General features: G+C 37.9%; 1 protein-coding gene across 1 annotated transcript in view; it reads left to right on the top strand.

Moving 5' to 3' along the window:
• Positions 1–13,652, top strand: part of SLC40A1 (solute carrier family 40 member 1) — a 14,089-nt gene extending 437 nt beyond the window's left edge. Inside the window, exons 2-8 of the mRNA XM_026852399.1 lie at positions 6–231; positions 4,629–4,788; positions 5,594–5,709; positions 6,038–6,164; positions 9,289–9,531; positions 11,330–11,995; positions 13,078–13,652. Coding sequence (XP_026708200.1) covers positions 6–231; positions 4,629–4,788; positions 5,594–5,709; positions 6,038–6,164; positions 9,289–9,531; positions 11,330–11,995; positions 13,078–13,397 — 1,858 coding nt within the window. The 3' untranslated portion in view covers positions 13,398–13,652. The remainder of the gene's footprint in view (positions 1–5; positions 232–4,628; positions 4,789–5,593; positions 5,710–6,037; positions 6,165–9,288; positions 9,532–11,329; positions 11,996–13,077) is intronic.
• Positions 13,653–22,790: the final 9,138 nt, after the last annotated feature.

Here is a 22,790-nt window from a genome sequence, read left to right on the forward strand (position 1 = left end):
CCGAGCGCCCGGGGGGCTCCGCCGCCCCCAAACGCGGCGTGTCCCGCTGGCGGCTTCGCTCTGGCAGCGGCGGGGTCTCTCCTCCGCGGCAGCGCCCGGTGCGTGCCGCCAGGGGTGGAGGTGCCCGAATCTCCTCAGCGTTTGTTTCTTGTTTCTTATTTAGGATCTGTGGTTGCCTATTTTACGTCTGCAAAGTTTCTTCTTTATCTTGGGCATGCACTGTCCACTTGGGTAAGTAAACTGTTGGCCTGGTAGAAGTGCGAGTTTATTCATCTACCTGTCATTTACCTGAACGTTACTGGTACTTCCAAAAAAATCTTCAAAAAATAGAACACCGCCACAAAGACAGAGGTCTCATTACAACACCTTGTCGTTAAAAGCCTTTGTAATCTTTACATGATGGGCTGCAGTTAGGTTCTGTTTTCGTTAGAACAGAGCAGTTCAGTGCTTGGTTTCCTGGGGGCCTGCTCCTGGACCTCGTGATGCTTTTAGGTAGCTACAGAACAAGTGACTCCTTATGGTAGAAGCTCTGAGTGAAAGAAATGAAGCGTAGTCCCTAGCAGAATGAACGACAGTCCATTGCAATGTGTTTTTGAAGGACTTAGGTACTTACTAATGGGAAATATTCCATGTTTACAATGCCACTCATTAGCAAACCTTTTGAGAGTGTCAGGAGATGTCTGCTTACTGTAGAATGCTTGCCTTCTGAAATGCTTCCTTTCTGTACTAAAGCAACTTACTATTACCAGTTTTTACTTGCTTGAGGGATACTAAAAAATCTGAAATATGCACTAAAAATAGACAGTTGAGTTTTATTCCATAGAATAAAATTTAAAATTTATGTATCTTAGAATACAATCTTTAGTCTCTGTTCAATAATTTTAATCAAAAGAAGTGTAAAGTTTCCTCCCCAGTTTTTCCTGTTTTGTTTTTAGTCCTGGATTTGGACTGGTTTAATGTGTTTTGTATAGCATTGGACAAGTGGTGGATATACAGTTACAACATTGCATGCCTAACTCTGGCAGCTCTTCTAACCTGAAAGGTCATATTGATGTTTCCATTGATGGAAGAAGGCTTGATGTCAGATGCTTGTTTAGGCAGGTGCAATATTTTAGCAATTATTAGTATTCTTAAATGAGCTGAGGGGTGATGTTTCTGTTTGATTCATTGCTTCTCAGAGGCCAGGGTTGTAACCTGCAACAGTTTTTGTTAGTAATGCCCACAAAGTGCCTGACTGGCAATTTGGCCAACCCTGCTCACTCCTCTCTGAAGAGTGCTTCAGAGCTCGGCAGTGGGACTCATCTCAGAGCAGATGAGTAAAGGTGGCAGAGCAGCGTTTGAAAACACTGTTGCAGATAATAAACACTGGACTGCAAGATACCTATTCAGCTGTTTAGCAATATTAATAGTATACTCCTTGTTCCAGTGTGTTTTCTTTTGTGCTGAAAATATTGACTAAAAAAAACAACCAAACCTGGTGAAGCAACATAAATACAGCTTATTCTGACACAACCGGCTGCAGGACTACACCTTTTGTATCTCCTAAGTTTTAGCATTCCTATAGTCTGAGTGTTTTTGCTAACAGGAACAATAAACAAGCACCTTAATCTTCAGAACTCAAAGTAATTGATCATTGTTATTCTGAAATGGTTGTGTCCACAATGCAAAACCTGATAGAAATGTGGTTTTGGTATAATTGAGAGAGGTTTCTGTGTTACTAAGTCCTTCCCAAATACAGGGAGAAGCTGTAAATGATTAAATGTGTCATGTCTCTACAAATGTTCAGATTTGAACAAAGTCTAGATTGTGTCTTAGGCACTTGTTCAGTAAAGCATTTGTGTGTTTGTCCTCAGGGATCTTAATAGGCTGGGTGGCACTGTTCATCTAAAGTCTCAGGCCTTAAGCCTTTATGCTTTTAATTCATTGCTGTCTGTCATTCGCCAGTAAAGAGGAACAGAGTGAAGCTGCGTTCACCTTGTTGGTACCAGGCCTAATGCTTGCCAGGTCAGCTGCAATGTCCCAGCCTTACCTGTGCCACTCAGACCTCAAGAGGCCTGTCAGTAGGTTGTCGCCTGGCTACTGCTGAACTTGTTGGCTTCTGTTCTGAGATGGGATTGTATAAATTCAGTCTGAGGTGATTATAAGGATTATTATTATAATGACAGAAGAGCAAGAATCTCCTTCAAAAGGATGGTGAGGCTAAACAGCTGTAGTTTATTAAGAGTTGAAATATCCCTATTTGGAGACATTTTAAAGTGGGATTAAGTATATGTGATCAAGACTTCATTTCTGAAGGCAATATTTGCTATTTGAATGTCAGTAGATCTTATCTTGAAATTACATACCTGCTTCAAACATCTAATTCACTATTATTGTTCTTCTGTGACACTAATTTAGCTTTGTTTGCTCTTTATGACTTTTAATTCTTGAAAGAACTTTATGCTTCCATGTTGGAACAGCTTTAATTATGCTAAAAAACTATCTGTGTGGATTGGCCTGATCAAAATACTTTGGGTAAATGTGTTGGATAAAGCTGTACAGAGTTCACAGGCTCCTTAAATGAAGTATATAGTGAAATCATGATCTCACTGGAGTCAAAGTAATCTTCCTATGAGTTTCAAGTGAGATCAGATTTTTCACTCTGCCAGTAGTGGCTGGCACTGTCTTTCACATAAATTCTTCTTAAATGCATTTTTCATCTTGTCAGAATTCAGTAACAAACATCTCTGCATAAAGAAAAAATCCCCGCAAACTTCTGTTACAAAATTTGAATGTGAAAATACTCCTTTGGCTTATTTTTTCTAGTTTAATAAACAGCTATACAGGCCAATCAGAATTTGGTTAATCCATCTGCATGTATTTTAAGTGAAATTCGGTAATGAGGTAACTCAGGTTATTTGAAAATTAAGTGAATGCTAGACTTGGGAAATTATATACCTGCGTTTTCATTGCTAGAATATTTCCTATGTACTTCTACTAACCATGGAATAAAAGTGGAACATATCTTACAGAAGATTTTAGGTGTCTCTGGACAGTGAAAATCAGTTCATTATATATGAGAGGGCACATCTAAGTTGATCATGCTTATATTTGCATTTTTTTCACTGGTTTTAGTGAGAAAACATACAAAATACCCAGAGCTTTTTCCTTTAGCAGGTGAAATTTTTCTATTCACACAACTGGGGTGTAATTTTTTTCTGCTTATGGTTAAGGAAACAAATATGAATGCTTACACATGATAGTGTTTGAAGAAACGTCCTTCCGAGAACTTCAGTCACATCAAAAGGCAAATTCTTTCTGTGTGTCTATACTACACTGAAGACTTTAATCAAACTTTGCAATTATTTTGACCCTCCAAATAGCATGTTTTTTATGTATCCTTGATTGCTGTGTTATGTGGTATGTTAGACTTGGCAGACTTTGCTTTTTAAAAATGCTTTTACGTTACACCTCCCCCAGCCCTTTAGAATATTTGAGGTCCTTAGAAATTTGTACTATTCACTGTATCACATAGCAATTGCTTATTTAAGATAAGGCAGGACAAGAAAACAGTTTCATGTTTGGTTTATGGAAGACTAACATTAGGGACTCTTGTTAAATAAACTATGTGCTCTAGAATAGTGTGAATGACTTCTATTTACCTGTCATTGATTACATGAAGTGTTTTCTGTAGTGCATTTCTTGCAATATGTTTAAAAACAGTGAGATGTGACTCCCCTCATATGACAAGATAAAAACCTCGATGTATTATTAGCAAGCTACAGGTCTGAGTGGTAGCAAACCTAAAAATGTTTTGAATATTGTGAACATTATTTCATTTGGACATGTTTAGTGTTTTGGACTTCATTTTTTAAACATGTAGTAAGTGGTATTAGAACATGAAAATGTTGTGTTCTAAGCATTAGGTTAAACTAGCAATAAACTAAATAGTCTGAACTAGCAATGTCCTTGCAGTAGATTAAATGAGTTCTTATAGTCTACTTAGTAATATGCCAATGCCTAACATTATTGAAAAGAACTTAAATCTGTTGACTTCAGAAACTTCAGTTAACATTTAGAATACTAGTTTCCTTGACTTACCCTGTCTATCTGAATTGTCTTTATACTGAATTGTATTATGGCTTGATTTGGCCTGACTGGCTCTTGTGTTTTAAAGCAGCATTTAAGCTTTGGTCATCCAAGAGCAAACTGTTGTCTTAAAGTTATTTAACAGTATTGGTAATCAATAAATCTGTTGTTAATATTCAATCTGTGCTGGAGAATCTATGTAAGCTTTCTGAGGCTTGTTGGATGTGACTGGTAACAGACTTTGTCCTGTAATGTTACTATAGTAAATATCTGGGATTTTTCATGTGGTATTAAAAGCTGTAATGATGCACTTAAGACAGATCATCTTAGTGATACTGGTCAAAACCAGTGATGATAGGATGTAGTCATCAAAACAAAATTCCCCGAAATTAAAGAAACCTCCACACAGGGGAAAAAAAAATCCCAAAACCCCTAAAGCCAAACAACCACACTCCCCCCATTATTTTAAATAGACTTTTGTCAGGGCATTAGTAAAATAGTCAATGTGTGCTTACAAAGTGCAAATAGTAATGTCTATGTACTCTCTGTTAATCTTAAAGGGAGATCGTATGTGGCATTTTGCTGTGTCTGTATTCCTGGTTGAACTTTATGGAAACAGCTTACTCCTGACTGCAGTCTACGGACTGGTTGTGGCGGGATCAGTCCTTCTCCTGGGAGCCATTATTGGAGACTGGGTGGACAAGAACTCCAGGCTCAAAGGTTAGATGCCTAGAGCAGGTTATTTACTTAAGGATTGATAAAATTAATGTAAAAAAAAATAGTTAACTCCTCAAGTAAAATATGAGAACAGGGCTTGCTCAGTTCTTTTTTTTAAGAATGGTAGTGTTTGCATGGTAATGATTGTCCAGAGATGGTTTCAAAGACAGGAGAAAACCAGTTTTACATCATGGTATGTCCACACTAAGGCTAAACCTGTATGATACATAGAGATACACAGAAATGCAAAAGGTAAAATGCACTTAACTTTAAGGACTACAGACCAATTTCTTTACAGTCTAATACCAACATACATTCATGTTATTTGTTGTCTTCTATCTGGTTACAAACATTTACCCCTTAAATGTAAATGTACACTGCATTTTATAAATTTAAATATGTATGCTCTAGTCTGTTTTATAAATAGCATGCCATCAGTTTCTTTCCAAGAGTTTGCAAAATAGCATCACTTCCAAGGTATGCTGAAGATGAATTTTAAAGACTCAAGCTAAGTCTTGTTTTTACACTTTCAGAAATAGTGTAATTTAAACAGGTAGTTTGGTTTTTGCTTAAGGAAAGACCTACTTGGACTGTAAATTGTTAAGAGCTATGAAATTACATCAGACAATTTTTTTTCTCTAAAACAGTGGGAGATTCAAAATCTATTATGAAGTATAGCTTTACATTGGGGGGGAGAATAGGAAAATAAAAATTTAAAGAATCTGTGAATGTTCCTTAATTCTAACCTTCTTATAGTTGGCTCATTGTTATGTTCATAACTGTTGCTCTCTACTTTTATTTAAAACAGTGGCCCAGACATCCTTGGTTGTACAGAATGCATCTGTCATCCTGTGTGGTATTATCCTGATGATGATCTTCTTGTTTAAGACGCAACTTTTGACCTTATACCATGGATGGCTTCTTGTGAGTCCTTGAACTTGTTAATAAGGAATTAACTTACAAAAGCTTTGGGGAGTGTGGGAGACATGAATTTTTATTTTTCTCCCTAGTCTGTTTAGACATTCCTGGGAGCTAAAAGTGGCAAATGAAACATGAGCTAGTTGGGTAAACAGAGGTGATTGTTTTCTGTCAGGAATTGTAAAACAGATTTGGTCGTCTTTTGTCCAAAGAATAACACTAAAATATATGGATTCAAATGTAAAATGCCTTTTCTGGTTGTACAGGGTAGGACTGGTGATCTCCCTTCATCGATTTTTCTCATGTTGTAACTCTTTTCCCCCTATTTCTCTAGACGATGTGCTATATCCTGGTTATCACAATAGCAAACATTGCCAATTTGGCCAGCACTGCCACAGCGATCACAATTCAGAGGGACTGGATTGTTGTGGTTGCAGGGGAGGACAGAAGCAAACTGGCAGGTGAAATATGTTGCCTTTTAATACCTCAAATATCTTACTTTTCAAGCTTGATTTTTAGACTGGTGTTTCACAGAGGCCAGCACATCTTTGGGTTCCAGATATTATGAGAAAATAGCAGGTGAAAAGGGCAGCCTTTATGTTCTTCCCTGCTCTGGACCACACTTACTGAGATTAGAAATTACAGTTCAGTGAGGCATCCCTAAACTTGTTTTGTCCTACTGCAGCTTTGTCAGGAAAACTTTATTCCTGATGAACAAATAAACTTACACCACACTCCTACATCAAATAACCAGTGTTTAATAGGAAAGTTATTTAACTTCCAAGCACTTAAAGCCAAGTGTTGCAATACTTTATTTTTAGGTCCCTGGCATGAAACAGAAGACTATTGTGTAACTGGGCTCCTCATATAGGGATCAAAGAGGAGGTACATGAGAATGAAGTCCAGGAGAGTAAAGTAGGTGGATCAGGAAACTGCCAGTAGGAACTGCTGTGCATGCAGATATATTTGAAATCTTGCATCTCTGGCATTAGATGTCTAACTCAGAGCTGTGAACACTTTTCTTCAGTTGGAACTGAAAGCTCTCTATTCCTTTTGACATCTGATACATTTGGTATTAGATTACAGACTTAATCTTCTTTCTTTGCCTAGTAAATATTTTTTTCTTTTCCCTCTTCCTTGCGCAGTGGCTTGACATTAAGAGAGAATTAGTTCCTTGGTAGTCACAACACTACTTGGATGTGAGAGATTGTTTGGGATCTTCCCCAAGGACACATTGAACTTGACTCCCCTTTCCTGTAGGTAATCCTAGCCACAAGGCCGTTCACATCAAGGGATGTGTGATTGATCTTTGACTGTGCTGCTGCTCTGATTGTGACAGTGTAGGAAGCAGCATTTTTTGTGATGAACTTGGCCAGGCTGTGTGGGCTCTGAATCAACCCTGTAAGGGGACATCAGCCCTCTGAGGTAGAAGAACTGATACTAAAGTGCAAACAAGGCACAGAGCAGCTTAACATTGCTAAGACATTTATAGTTCACTAAAGTAACTCTAGGACTAATGTTTTAAGTCTGACACTTGTGGAGTTTAGATACCTTCAGGCCTAGAGCAGCTTCTGGACTGTGATTTTTGTATGAAGCTGCTTACATTGCCCATAAGGTTCAGTCTATGTGCCAGAGTCCTCCTTGGGGATTTCAATCCTATATTGCAGATTTATTCTTTATCTCCAATGAAGGAATCTTATTTTCCCATCTCGTTCAGGAGAGGCTAATTCTTAGACACACTAAGTGTCTTGCTTTCACTTCCCAGTATACGTATTTTCCACCATAGTCATCTTTTGACCTTGCATGCCTTTCTAGGTCATGCCTTTTGTAGAGCAGCAGTACAGTTAACTTTATGTGTGTGAATCACAGCAGAAAAATATCATCTATCTGTAAAAGCCTTAAAGTTCTGATGGTTCTCATTAACCTTTCTTCTTGTGTCGGATCTTATTCAGCAAATGATCTCTGCAGTCCCTGTACTGCTTACTGCACATGAGATAAGGTCCAGACCACACCTGCAGAGAACTGCTGTGTGGTAGGCAGTCCTGCCTCTGTACTGCTTCATGATCTCAGACAGTTGTGTGACTGTTTATATTCTGTACTGAAAAATCAGGCAAGAGGTTACTTTAAGTTCTCATGCAACTGAAATTAAAAGCAAAAAACCCTGTTGAACTAAGCACCTCAGTTCAGCAGATCTATCTAGAGGATGTCTTCCAGGCTGAATAGGGTTGTTATGTGTTTAATTGTAATATAACTTGGCAGCTGTTGAGATTCCTTAACAGGAAATACCATTGCAGCAAATACTGTTTGTCTCTGCACAGTTACTTTTCCTCAAAGATGACCCTTAGTTAAATAAGGTAGTGGAATAGGGAAATATGCCTTGGCTTCCCCTTCTTCATTGTCCTCGGTTAATTTTTCTATTCACTCTTACTTTGTACTTTTCCTGGGTGGAAATATTGGCCTTCCTCAAAAAATCCAAAGCTGAGTTATTAGAATTTCTAATGCCAAATATTATGCAAGTATCTAACTTATCTTAGTTAACCATCAGTCAAATAGTTAACAATCTATTTAGTATTTAAAGTCAATATAATAACCTAAACATTTTTTTGAATGGCAAGGAGTAACAGATGCAGAAAAGCAGCTTCATAATAGTATACAATTTCACTTGCCCTTCAAAAGCCCTACTTTCCTGATAGGACTCTAAAATGGGTTTGAGATATACTTCAAAGCAGCCTGAAGCCCTGATAGGCAAAACTATTGAGCATCTAGCAACTTCTAGAGATGGAACAATAGCACCATTAATTGGAAAATTACAGGAGCCCAGAGGGTGTAATGATACTAAAGACTGGGGAGGGGGAGCCATTCCCTACCAGCAAATGGAAGATGCATTTGTGCTAAGAGTAGGATGCTTGTTTTAACCATAAACATCAAAGTGTGGAACAGAAAGGAGTGGGGACTTGCTCAATAAGTTCTGAGATGACCTCCAACTGCCATCAACCAATGTGACTTGATAAGGAAATTTAAACCCATTTCAAAGTTCTGGTGCTATCATGGTGGGTACTGTGGTCACCAGATATTAGAAGTAAATGGAGGAGATTAAGAAATACATGGTCCGGTATTGAAGGACAGTAGTTGCTAAAATTATCTTTACAGGAAAGAATTCTACCATATGAGATTCCTATTAATGTCTGGAGTGGCACATGCCAGGTTTGAATGTTGCAGAAATAGACTTGAAAGTCCATAATGTCACTAGGATGTAAGGATAGTCTGATCTCATGACTAACAGTTTTACCTGCAGGAGTACACTTCCACTGTAAACCCCACATGCTAAACCTGGAAGACCTCATGCAGGCAAAACTGGCAGGAGTAGACATTTGGCTTACAAACACCTTGGTTACAGTAAATGTTAACATGGGAACATTCTAAAGGTGCCTCTGGTTAGCAGTCTAACTCCTGCTAGAACCACTTAACAGTTGGAGCAAGACTTCTTAGCTTGACTGTATACCTGTGCAATCCTCAATTACGTTATTGGATAATTCACTGGAAGTGTTCAGCAATTACTTCATAGCATCAAATAATTTCTGACAGATATGAATGCCACAATAAGAAGAATTGATCAATTGACCAATATCTTGGCCCCGATGGCAGTTGGTCAGATAATGACATATGGCTCCCCCATGATTGGCTGTGGATTCATTTCTGGCTGGAACCTGATGTCAATGTGTGTGGAATATCTGCTGCTCTGGAAGGTTTATCAGAAAACCCCTACGCTGGCACTCAAATCTGCGAAAGTTGAAGAATCGGAACTGAAACAGCTGAATGTAAAGAAAGGTACCAAAAGCACAAAAGTAACAGTTCAAATTCACAACACATTCACTGTATTGCTCAAACTGAAATGTTGATTGTTGTCTTCTACAGATGCTGCTTTGAGGCTATATAGCTTGCTGTTCATAGCTTGAAGGTTTCAGGTTTTGGATATAGATACCAGAGGCTCTTAAGTAACAATACTTTGTGTAGTTATTTGAGGAATCCCATAATATGCAGCCAAAGAATGAACTCTCTCCTCTTAATTAATCCTTTAGAGTAAGTCTGCCCTGTTACTTTGAGCTGATTGTGAGGAATGCTCCTATCCATCTATAGCTAAGAAGTTGGACAAAGGACAAAGCTCTTCACTCTGTAGTGTCTACAAGCAAAGTAGCCCATGTAGGACTTTCTTACTAACTCATCTCTAATCATGCATAGTCAGGGGGTAATAGAATAGGTGGTAATATTTCTAGTCTGGCATGCTTTGAGTTCTACATGCTGCAGGAACTGGGGAGAAAAATCTATTTTGACCTTCTATTCTGCTTTCTTGGTCAAGCTGAACAACTGGGATTTGTAGTTTAGATGGCTATGACTATAAGCAGCCTTAAAATTGATATTAACATTGTGTTAGACTTAATATCAGAAATTAAAATTGTTTCAGAAACAGGTTTTTTATTACGAAGTATTTGAAATGCCAGATACTGAAATACACAACTTAAGCATTTTTCCTATTTTTAAGGCAACAGTATGTCAACACTACTGATAACTTATGCTGTGGGATCCCAAATACAACATGTTGAGGGTTTTTTTATGAAGATTATAAAGAATTCCTGTTTTTTCTTTAAAAGCTAGCAATCTGTTCTTCGCATATATAGTGAGATAGGAGGCTGCTGTTAAGTTTTGAACTGTATCTTCTTCCCAGCCAGCAGATCCATTGTGGTAATAGCTGGTCCAGTAAGCTGTTGGACAAGATCAATGGCAGCCTAGGGATATGGGAGTGAGATGGAGTGTGGAACACTCTATAGCTTTTGAAGTGGCTCTCGAATGCTCCTGAAGAATGTCAACATGTAGGAAACATTTCTTAATCTTTGCTATCACAGTATTCAGACTTCAGTAGAAGACCTGCACTTTTAGAAGTTCAAGTACTTCATGTGTCTTGCTGTATGTCAAGTTTGTTTCAAACTTGACACTGTAAAAACACTGCTCAGGCATCCCAACATTTGTATAATTTCTAGCCACCTTGCTAAGATAAATACTGCTGTGAGTTTTGTAGATTTCTGTTTGTAACCAGTGGAAGTGCCTTTCTCCTATATTAGTGTGAAAATGGGATTATAGAAAAGCATTGTCTGAGTTTTTAAGTCACATTTTGAAAGCTGTTGGCTTTGGTAGGCTTCAGCAGGCATCTTTGCCTTGGTTTTTCTACTGTGACATAAGGTATTGACAGATGTTTAAGTATTCCCTGCTTTCTGTGGTTAGTGCATTTAAACTTACAAAGCTATAATAAAATGACAACTAACATTGGCATTCATTAAGCAAATAATTTCTTGATGGAAATGGAGCATTCAGTCACAGTCTATTGAAAAGAAGCAGGCTATGCTTTCTCCTACTACAGTTTAATTAAGCAGGAGTTTGATAGATAAACTTCACTTGATCTTACTATATAGGTGGGGTTTAAGGACACTTAAAGCATTTAAGTAATTAGAGGAAGGTTGGTTGAAGAATTTAACTGATACAATTCAGCTTGCCACCTGAAAACAGTTGTCCTACAGTTTATGTTCTGCACTTTCCAGCCAGGAGTGTCTAACAGTTACATTTCTGTTTACAGAGTGTGACATGAAACCTGCTGAAGGAGTGCAGTTAATTGTTGAGAAAGATGTAACTGGCTTTGAGCCCCAACAGGAGAAAGAAATCAGCTGCGCTGCCCGGATTGCTGAACCTTTCATCACGTTTCGTGATGGATGGGTTGCATACTACAACCAGCCAGTGTTTCTTGCAGGCATGGGTCTTGCGTTTCTGTATATGACTGTTCTGGGCTTCGATTGTATTACTACAGGCTATGCATACACTCAAGGTTTGAGTGGCTCAGTGCTAAGCCTCCTGATGGGTGCCTCGGCAGTCACTGGAATCATGGGAACAGTAGCTTTCACTTGGCTTCGTCACAAATGTGGCCTGGTTCGCACAGGCCTTATTTCTGGAGTTGCTCAATTGGCTTGTCTGGTCTTGTGTGTCATCTCTGTGTTCATGCCTGGAAGTCCTCTGGATTTGACTGTTTCCCCATTTGCTGACCTCAGTGCCAGGCTGTTTGAAAGTGAACCATTACCTACTATAGTATCTCCAGAAGATAAGTCTGAAATGGTTTTTGCAACTGGAATGTCCAACTTGTTAAACGGGTCTACTACTCCCGCTAACAGTGACCCAGAGATGAGTCCTGAGCCTGTGCCTTTAATCTCTGTTAGTCTCCTGTTTGCAGGAGTCATTGCTGCTAGAGTTGGTAAGTATTATGTCTCCATTAAAAACTGTTATTGACTGTTTTAGTACTAAAAATTACAGTGCCTGTCAACTAAATACAAACTTGAATATTTAGAACTGTAGGCTACTGTTAATTATATTACATTTCTAAGGCTAATTCATTACGCTTTATAAAAATGAAATGATCTTGCAATAGTACTGCCAGTGCAGAGACTGCAGTACTAATTCCTTGCATATCATATAAAGCTAGTAGGAGAAAAGGTAACACATTTGGAGACGAATAACTTGGTTTTTGAATGCTCATCTCTAACAAATGGGTTTATTTGGTTGTGAAGTTAATAGGAAACAGAGCTAAACAGATCTTCTATGAAAATCCTCAAATTTAGCAGCTTACTAAATTCATTAAGTAAATTGTCTAATTTAAGCTCGTGACCAGCAAAGGAGTTTAGGCCAAACTTTGATTTGGATGACAGCTTAATTTTTTGAGAATTGCTGGCTAGCATAGTATTTGTATCTGTCAACAGAAGAGACAGTCAAATACATAAATGTAATTAACAGTAATTCTCATCTATAGAGTTTTTGTACTCAATTTCTGCAGCTTTTGCTGAATTTTGGAGGAGTACAATACTTGATTCACATGTATTAAGCTTGTTTGCAAGAAACATTTAAAATTGAATTATTAATGGACTAAAATAGTATAGAAGCTAGTGTGTGCTGAGACTGTTGTAAATTATATATTCTGCAAAAGTGATTTTTTCACAAGCATGCAAAATTTAGCACTTGTAGCTAGTATGAATATACTGTAAATAGTTATGGGTATTTAAATAGGAACAGATAAGCAAAAAATAACTTGATAGACATGTTGAAGCAAGATTTGACAGGCAAGTTAATGTGTCAAGGTGTATGTATTATTTCCCCTCATTAGTAGGGGGAAAGTAAATGGCTTTTAACTGTCAGTGTGAAATCCATTCCAGTTTGAGAGGCTAGCTTGTCCTGTACAGTATTGGCAGAGGTGTGTGTTGAAGTATGAATTGAATTGTGCCACCAGGGGAAGCTTACCAGGAGAAGCCCAGTTGTATGGTTAACTGTTTTTTCTCTCCATAGGCCTTTGGTCCTTTGATTTGACTGTCACACAGTTGCTCCAAGAAAACGTGGTAGAATCTGAAAGAGGCATCATAAATGGTGTCCAAAACTCCATGAATTATCTTCTTGATTTGCTGCACTTCATCATGGTCATCTTGGCCCCAAACCCTGAAGCTTTTGGCTTATTGGTGCTTATTTCTGTGTCTTTTGTTGCAATGGGCCACATAATGTACTTCAGATTTGCTCAAAAAACCCTGGGAAAACAACTTTTTGTTTGTTGCACTCCTGATCCCAAAGCAGTCTCTGACAGTTCACCACCTGGTAATACATCTACTGTCTGAAAGGATCCTCTTCTCTTACTAACATGCTACAAAAGTATCATGGTTAAACACATATACTGTCTTTTGTAACCCTGTCTAAGGTGTTTCTCTAGAGTTGAATGCAGAACTTAGCTGTTTGAGGAAGCTGTTCCAAGAGAGCTAAAATCTGTTTCATGTTTGACAGTGGACAACCTAGTTGGATCTTGACAGCTGGTGTTTTGAAGGACAAGTCATATATCTAGTATTTGACTGCAAAAATAATGTTTTGTTCATGAATTTTTGAACAATCCTTGTGCTCATCGAGTAAAATGAGGGTTGCTTCAGAATAACTTGATGTACAATATTTGATTTTTTTTGTGGGGGTTTTCAGTTTTTCTGTTACCATGAATAGTTTTGCTCCCCTGTCTTTGCAAATTGGTATAAAAATACTTCTTGAAGTCCTGAAGTGGACTCTTTAAGTTCTGATGCTTTCCCAGAATAAGTTTTTTTTGGTATTCTGTTTTGGTTTAACTTTATAGAAACACCTTTGTAGATTTTTTTTTTGCATGTTCCTTACAAATTAGATGAGTGCTAGGTACAAGATACTGTATTACACTTTTGTAGCACTTCACAAAGTAAAACATAGTGTCATTTTAGCAGAAGCTATTGTTATAACATTATAAAGCATGGCTTTTTTAGTTGCAAATAACAGGTCTGCTCAGGTTTGTAGCAGAAAGCGCTAAGGTCAGGAGTACTGGTACAGAAAGATAAAGTCTAGGGCTAACTAGTTTTTGCCTCAGTACAAGCAGCTTTAGTTTATTTTTGAATGCTATTATTTTCAGAAATCCTATTAAAGCCCTATTGGAAAATTATTAGTGTTCCAGGCAAAAGAAGTCAAAAGTGGATTACTTGGATTTATCTATTTTACAGGTGTGTGAATTTTGACTTAGTTTGTTCTAAAATACTGTTAAAACAATGAGATGTTAGACTGTGGGACTGTAAAGCAACTTCAAAGCAATGAAGAATGATATATCCCTCTGATTTACAAGAAGTTCTTGCAATTTTTTTTTTTACCCTGCATGAGTACTAACACAATACTTCCATAGTCATTAACCGTATGTGCACTTTTGTGGAAACTATGCACTTTCCTTTCTCAGTAGAGTTGAGCCTGGTAGTGTTCTGAGTTTTCCTATGGCATGACAGTGTGACTTCTAAACTGAAATCTTTGTAAAATGTTTGCAAAATAAGGACTGTTCAAAAACATACATCAGCAACTTGTGAAAAGTATCCTCTAACTTTTAAGGTTGTTTTATTTTAGGTACTGTCCTTAACACAGTCATCTATGTTGCCAGACTTCAACCCTGGGATGTAAGTGGGTGAACTCCATTGACATTAAAGGCGTTACACCAGGGCTGAATCTAGGTGCTTCATTAAAAAATTTGTTATAATCACCTTATATATCAAACTAAATAGAATGTAAAAACAGTCTAGTGGCTTTTGTCTCAGATACAAAATATTGTAAGAGGAGTGTAATGAATGGGAATCCAGTGTACAACCAATGTACTTGTAGCCCTCAGTATTCAATAACTGGATGTAACTTTTTTTCTTCAAATGGACCAAAACTAATTATTTCTATGTTACTGAAAGTCTCTCAGGGATGTTTTCACTAGGTTTATAAGTGTTTAGACTTTGACCAAGCTTTTGGGTTTTGTTTTGATACAATAAAGTAAAATAGACTAGCTTTAAAATTTGTGGCTCAATGCTGAGTAACTTTTTAAGAAAAAGGGAATTTTGCCATCAGCAGAACTTAGAACACAAATAAAACAAGCTTATATAGATTTGTAGAATAAATATGCCCAAAGGATATACAGTATGTGATAAGTACACTAGTAAATAAAATACCTCTGATTTGCCAAATATGTTCTCATGTGTATCTAATCTAAATTGGGACCAGATTTTAATATTGATGAATATAAATAAAGGTAGACCAGATGTCAGTGAATGCATCTGTACTGCACTTTGAACATATGAATGCCAATGTATATATTGGACTCACTGGCTGTCAACAGATGAAAGTGACAAAGCTGGAAGTGTGGCTTTGGGGGCTGTCTATAGCCTAGAGAACCCAGTGTGCCTAAAGCTTACTGCAGTAGCACGAAGCACCAGACATCCCAGAGAGGATGTATTCCTGAAGTAGAGAGCTCCAAAACCATAACAGACCTAGGAGCATACCATGCTCCTGTCTGCTCTTGGGGAAAAAGACCTGGGGAACAATGTAGTCCTTTTTGAGTTCAGTGGCAATTGGTTTCATAAATAGTTCCACTAGGTAGTGCAGTCTGGATCTCAAGCCAAAAATGTAGTATTGGGAGGGGACTGGACCTTTTGTTTTGTATGGATAATGTTGCTAGTATTCATATGTACAGATACACAGCTGGAAGGCAAGACAATCCTAAAAGAAAGAAGAAAGGTGGATGCTAGCTTTAAGAGGCAAAAAGAGATCTAAACTGGAAATCTTGTATGTATTGGTCTGAGTCAGATGTCAAAAAATGCTGCTTGATCACAACTCATTTGTGTATGTCTAAGATGTATTCAGACACCTGTACTGATAGTGCTTTGAAGCAATGTGGAGCCTGAAGTCTTACTTAGCAGGATTTTCATTAAGTAAGCATTTTTGGCCTTGTATTTATTTATTTTTTTTAAATGTGTCCAATTTGGATGAAAACTGCCCTTAAAATGTACGCACTAGAAATCAATCTTAGTAGAATAGCATATTTTATTATACAACCATATGCTGGACATAGTATTGATTTATGTATTACTATTGTTAAAGCTAATGAATAAATTTGCATAAAATTTTACTTGTTGTGTATTGCTCAGTTTGTGGTCATCTCTGTATGCTGTATTTAGCATGGATCCTATAGAAGGAGGTTTTCTGTAGATGGGATGGAAACATCCATGAAGCTCAAACAGATAGCATTGAGGAGGAAGCAAACGACATGTGTAGTAAAAGCTTTTCAAAAACCCTATAGCTGTGTCTTTACTGAACTGATTTTTATTTACCATCCACAGTGGCAACTTAAGACATGGCAATTAAAGGTGAAGTTGTGGTCTTAAGTCTCTGCCCAGGATGGGCCTTGGTGATACAGCAGTTCTGTGTGTTGGCTTGCTGACCAACAGAAAGCAAATGACTTTATCTTTCCAGTCATCTTTTTTTACCATATTGAATTTGAGATGATAGGCTTGTAGCTGCAGCCTGTAGGTGCGACAACTAGGCATGTGGTCACAAATAAATGAAAATTTTAATATTCTGTCTTCAGTCTTTACGAGTTCAACTGAGTATTTTATACAAGACTGATTCTTGTTATGTGTATTTAGGATATGCTTATGTGATGACTTGATCTTTGGAAGGATGTGCTCATTCACTAGGATTTCCCTGAACTGATTCCTCTGAATTAGAGGTTTTCTTAGAAAAATACCCTTATGGGTTGTCCCCAGTTATGTTATTACCATGTTATTCCCTTACAGGAATTAGAATTAGTAATATTATAATTAGTTATTCCCATGTGGGAGTTAGCTTTAACTCACCGCATTCTATAGGCTTTGTTGCATGTATTAGACTTGATAGTGTTAGGGTAACTGATGCACTACTTAATAGGAGCTATCAGAATGTCAGTGTTAAAGTCAGATTACCAGTTCTCATTTTTAGGAATCTTTACCTCCTTTGCTGTCACTTATGAATTTGGGGAAGTATTAGAATACTGACTTGAAAACATAGTTACACTGATACCACACTGTAGGTACAAAGAGAGTTGTGAATAGTATTGTGTAGTATACTTAATGGATAAAGAACACCATAGTGTTTGGAAAAGCCCTTCACAATTTTCCATTCGATGGTTTCAGTGTTTTCCTTAGGTGTTCACATTTTGGGAAGTTGAGGGTGTTCTAGGACCCTGTGGAATTCAGCGCTCACCAACCAAAGGTAGAACGATTGAAGAAAACTACCACTGTTTACTTGTTTGTTGTGCTACTGTGAATGTTAAGTAGTTAAGATACCAACCTTGCCTGTGTTAGGCAATGTGTATTGCATATTACATATTTTATTTTGCTTAGAATATTTAATTGCTTTTATTTTCAAAAGGGTTTTCTTAAAGTGAGCACTGATGATATGGGGACTGAAAATTGAATCTTGATGAAGGAAGAATGGTGGAGTGAACTGAGTCCCTTCAATTTAAACTATTTTGTTTCTTTAATGAGAAAACTGTCTCTTAGAAATTTCAGAAGAGTAAATAGGTTCATATCTAGTAGTTTTAAAATATTATAAAGTTGTCTTTCCTTCTACGAAGTGTATGTATATGTCCCAGGTTAGCAGGGCTAGCTCATATCCTTCATAAGTTGTCTGAGTGTCAAAGATCACATCTTTTCATGTCATAGTGTTACACTCCTTTCTTGCTGGACAGAGGCTTCTTTCATAGCCTCCTACACAACTAGTTTGGCAAAGCATGTATTTCAATTTTTAATCTATAAAGGATCACAATTTGCAGATAAAACTTCATAAAGAAACCAAGCATTCTTTAATAGAAGTGAACAGGCAATTCCAGACTCATAATAATTTCTACTGCTTTTTAGAATTAAAAACTAGCAGATATTACTGAGTTAATGTCAAGTCATAGGCTCGTCAGAACTTTGAAACAATAAAAGATTACAAGCAAACCTGAAGTTATTCAGGGTAAAGAGTGCTGCTGCTAGGAAGAGTGCAAGTAAATTTTCTAAATCTAGCACTGTGGACGTGATAATACTTTATCTTCCTCAAGATTGACCTATTTTCAGGTCTTCTAGGAATATTGTGCTGTAGTCTGCATTCATATCTTTCTGAAGTACTTAGTACTAGAGAAGCTACTAGTATGTATTAGAGTAATAGTCCTTATTATCTTGCCCTCTGTACTAACACATTCTTTTTCCTGATTGGGGGTGCTGTTAATTGCATCATGTAATAATCACAGTGGGGTTAAAAGTATTTTATTCCTGGAGTAAGACTATGCCTCTAACTTTTGCTTTAAGACAGACTATATTTTGCAACTCTGAAAGGCTGAAAAAAATGGACACAAGGATGTTTGCTTAAAGGCTTGCAAAGTGCATGGACAAAGTGCATGCTGTTCAATAATGCTTTTTCAAATACTTCAGCTTGTCCTTGTGTGGGTCAATATTTCTTTCTAGTTAAACTTTATTGCACTGGGTCACAAGAGAGGCATGTAACCATGTGCCTTCCACTCTTATTCTAGGCATAGAGTGATGGAGCAATCTGTTCTCACACATGCAGAGTTAAGAGTTCTTAATCCTTTGTAATGCATAGGTAGTTACTAATGTTTAGAAAATCCAATTCTCTGACTAGCAGATAAGGGAAAGGGAATGTACAGTAGATGCTGCTGTTAGAACTTCAGTAAGTATCTAAGCATAACTCATGAAGACCAGAAAAAACCCAAACAACAAAACATTTGTTAAAGCTGTGCAGATAGGCTCAGAAACACACCTGCTTTGTTCATGGTGAGCCATTGTCCACCTCAGCCAGGGGAAGGGCAATATACAGGGTATCCACATCCCAGTGACGCCATTCCAGGGTATGAAAATAAGTTCTTCCTTGAGCAGCAGAACTAACAAAGCATGAGTTTCTCTGTCTATGTGTCCTTGGTCCCTATGCATCTACAGCTGCAGTAACTGTAGCTTCTACCCCTGTCTTGTGTAATCCTACCTCTTCCATGATCTTTCCTTGCAGTGCTCCCCTCACCTGTGTTTTATGAGCGGAGCAAAGCAGAGCACGTGCTCTGCCTGATCCTCAGGAGCGATGCATGTGCAGTGGGCCTGTGGGTGCTCAGGGGCTGATCAGCCAGCTGACAGCACAAACGGCACACACCAGTCTTGTGCTTGTTCCAAAGGCCTTTCCCTTGGAGAAGGGAAATGATTTCGGGCTTCTCTACCCAGCAGCTGATTCTCGTGAAACTGTTAAAAGTTGACCTTTCTCTTTCATTATATTTAGATGGAATTAACTAAGTGATTCAAAGGCAGTTTGTCAGGAAGTGATGGAGGTGACCGAGAACAGTAATTGCATAAATCCTGTGTCCTTACAAAAAAATGGGTAAAAATGTGTTATGCCTGTGGTGTGAGGTGTGATATGGCTGTATGTCTCTTGCCAACAGCACATTTTAACAAACTCATAAAGTGGTCCAGAAGACAGTAAGGTGAAATCCAGTGTAGACAAGTGCAAGGCACTACACTGAGTCAGGACCAGCTGACTGCTGAAATACTGGATAGGGAACACCTGTCTGGTTTTGTAGAAAAGAGTTGTGAGGTTATAGCACAAGAAAGGCCAGACAGAAGTAACATTAAAAAAATAAATGGAAGCAGGTCTATAGCATGTTATGATTCATGAATTGAATCATACAGGCTGGTGTTCTCTTTGGAATGGAGAAAAATGGAGTACTGCATCCCACTTTTCCTTCACGTCTGTCTTGAGCAGCAGTGCTAACTTGAGAGAAACCAGAAGAGTGCAACAGTTGTAACCAGAGCTCTAGGAAACACAAGTGAAAGAATGAGACTGACTGTGTGAAAGGGGACGGGAATAATGTGTAATATTGCTTGAGAAGACAAGTATTAACAAAGTCAGATTACAGCATGCTTAAAACCCTGAGAGTTGTGAAATTTACGATCCTGAATATCTTCGAGGGCAGGTACCATTTTTCCAGATCTGTTTTTCTCCAGTTACATGTAAGGTATTTCTGCAATTCTTCCAGTTCAGTATTTCATCTAGAACCAATGCTCAGTGAGTAGACTGGTTCACATTGACTTTTCACACCAGCTAACCGTCAGTTAATTGCCTGTCAGAGATCTGTCCAATGGACAGCTTGTCCATCAATAAATGTATCTTTCTCATAATTTAATTTTTATTTTCAGTTTATAAGCAATTTCTGAATTCACTATCACAAGCTGTTCTGCAGGATTATTAAGGTGTTCAGGCATTTTTTTATAAGAATGAAAGCTTGTTTCCTGAGTAAAATCAAAACTCCACAATTGCCACAGATTTCATAGAGCAGTGATACAGTGGATCTTTGAAGGGGTGCTGCTGAAGACAGAAAGCTGGTTGAAAGATTGGTTGAAAGAACAAAATGGTTAGCATGAAACTCTTCTTTATGCTTAGTCCAAGTAAAGCAGATTCAGCACCTTTTCATCTAAGGATCCTTTTAAAGTAGGATACCTAAAGTGAAGAAAACACACATTCCTCACGTTAACATTTTCAATACATTTCAAACCATTTCAGATATTTTATCTTGAACTAGAGAACTCAAACTGATGCCTCTTGATTAATGTTCATGTAATTTCAGCAAAGAATCTGCTTTAACTAGACAAGGTCTTCAGAATTATTTAGCATGACAATTAAGAATATGAGATTTTTCCTGAAGTTATTTTGGTACAACAGTACAAATATTTCTGTTTTCATTAGGCAGACTTGCTAAAACTATTTCCAAAATGCTCACATGTCATATTCCTGTGCAGAGCCTACCTGCATTGTATGTATACATATCCTATACAGTGTGCTGCTTTGAGCTCTTTTAGCTGCCTGTAACCTGCTGATTTAAGAGCTGCGGTCCTGAACTTGGAGAACTGGACAGTGTGTTTTCTGGGGCTGGTCCTATAAAGTCACATTTTGGTTCTAAGACTGCTGAAAAGGTAAATGCAGTGTTTAAATTCCTTTATTTCTGGGAGTTTCCTTTCCCTGGCTGACCACATTAGACATAAGAACTGGCAGGGAGTTATAAAAATATGTGGACTGTCCAACTGAGAGAGAGGAGGAGTTGTCCATGTTAAAAGTATTTGTGCAGCTGCTGCTGGAGTCAGGCCAGTCAATGTTACTGTTTACAGTATGAAGTGTGCTGCAGTCCATTTATCTTCTAAAGATAACAAAACAAGATAAAAAAATCCATTCTTTGGGACAGTTTTGACAAAAGTTTCAGAGGGATGAAAATGATTTACTTGAAACTTTAGAAGCTTTTGGTTTTTATTATTTTCTTGGCTGCAATGTAGTATTCCCTGTCATCCTGTACTGACCTTGGCATTGTTCAGTCATGCCCGCAAGGCTGTGACACAGCCAGGGACCAAAGAAACACTAAACAGCCAATCTGAGCCGCAAAGCTTCCTTGGTGGATGTCTGAGTGCAGACAGAGCTGCTTTGCAGAAACACCCTGCAAATTTCAGTAGCGTAATCTCAAGTGGATGGCATCAGGAAGAAACTCTCCCACAACCCCTGCACATGCTGGGGCAGCTGGAATATAACCAGTTCCTGGAGAGAAACACACTAAATAGCACTATATGCCCACGGAAGGGATGTAGAAAAAAATTAAATGTTTCTCCCAGGAGAAATGTTTTGTATAAGAGCCTCCTGAATGTATTTTGAAAAGTTTCTTCCCTATCTGAAATACCAAGAAACTTCATATGTGTCAGGAAGCCTTTATTTACTTATTTTTTAAACCTGAATGTTTAAAGCAACAGCGATTTTTGTCATGCACACTTCAAAGACCTTTAACTTTACAGCCTTTTTATTGCCTTAGCTGCCCCAGGATAGTCTTTCCAGGGATTTTCAGTTTGTCAAAGCAGTAGAGTCATGCTTTGGCTCTTTTGTTTTCTACTATCTTGCTTGCTCTAATTAGTGCCTGAAGCTGGCACGTACCACTAGCGTCAGTGCAAAAATCTAGAGTATCTACAAAAGAATAAAATACGTCTCATTACCTTTTAATTCCTTCCCCTGAATCTGTGTCATTAGCCAAAAGAGGGAGAAGAAATTGTTCCCCACTGTTTGTTTTCTCTATTTCTTTACTTCTGTGTGACTATGTGGACACAAGGAGGAATAGATTTTCTGAATAGAGGAATTCAGTGAAAAGAGGAGTCGGACCTGAGAATGTTTAGATTGACAGCAAAAGCAGCCTGATTCCACAATAACAGGTTTATTTTTTTTCTTAAGATGAATGCTCAGGTATGTCCTCCCTCCACAAAAAAATGAATTCTTAGCCAATTCTACTTTGCTAACTGAAATTAGATTTTCAGTAACAAAATGGTAATTTGATTTACTTGGCTTACTCACATAAGTTACCAGTTCAAGTTCAGGGCTATAGAGGAACATACAGTTTCATTTTATCTGCTTAGCTGTGGTACAATCTAAATGTCTTATCTAAATGGAACAGAGCAAACAGAACAGACCAGGGCTGATACCTGGATGTTCAGCTGATAGCTGGATGTTCATCAGAAAGCTGTAACTTCAGAGTGATTTTGTACTTCTTTCCCATGTTGCATCTGCTGTCTAGTTGCCATTCCCCACTTGGCCACAGAGGACATAGGTTAGATGAGTGTCCAGGCATGGAAAAGGAAGTGCTAGAAGATCATATTAATAAC

Source organism: Athene cunicularia (genome assembly GCF_003259725.1).
Source record: "Athene cunicularia isolate RWA chromosome 7 unlocalized genomic scaffold, athCun1 chr7_part1, whole genome shotgun sequence".
NCBI lineage: Eukaryota > Metazoa > Chordata > Aves > Strigiformes > Strigidae > Athene > Athene cunicularia.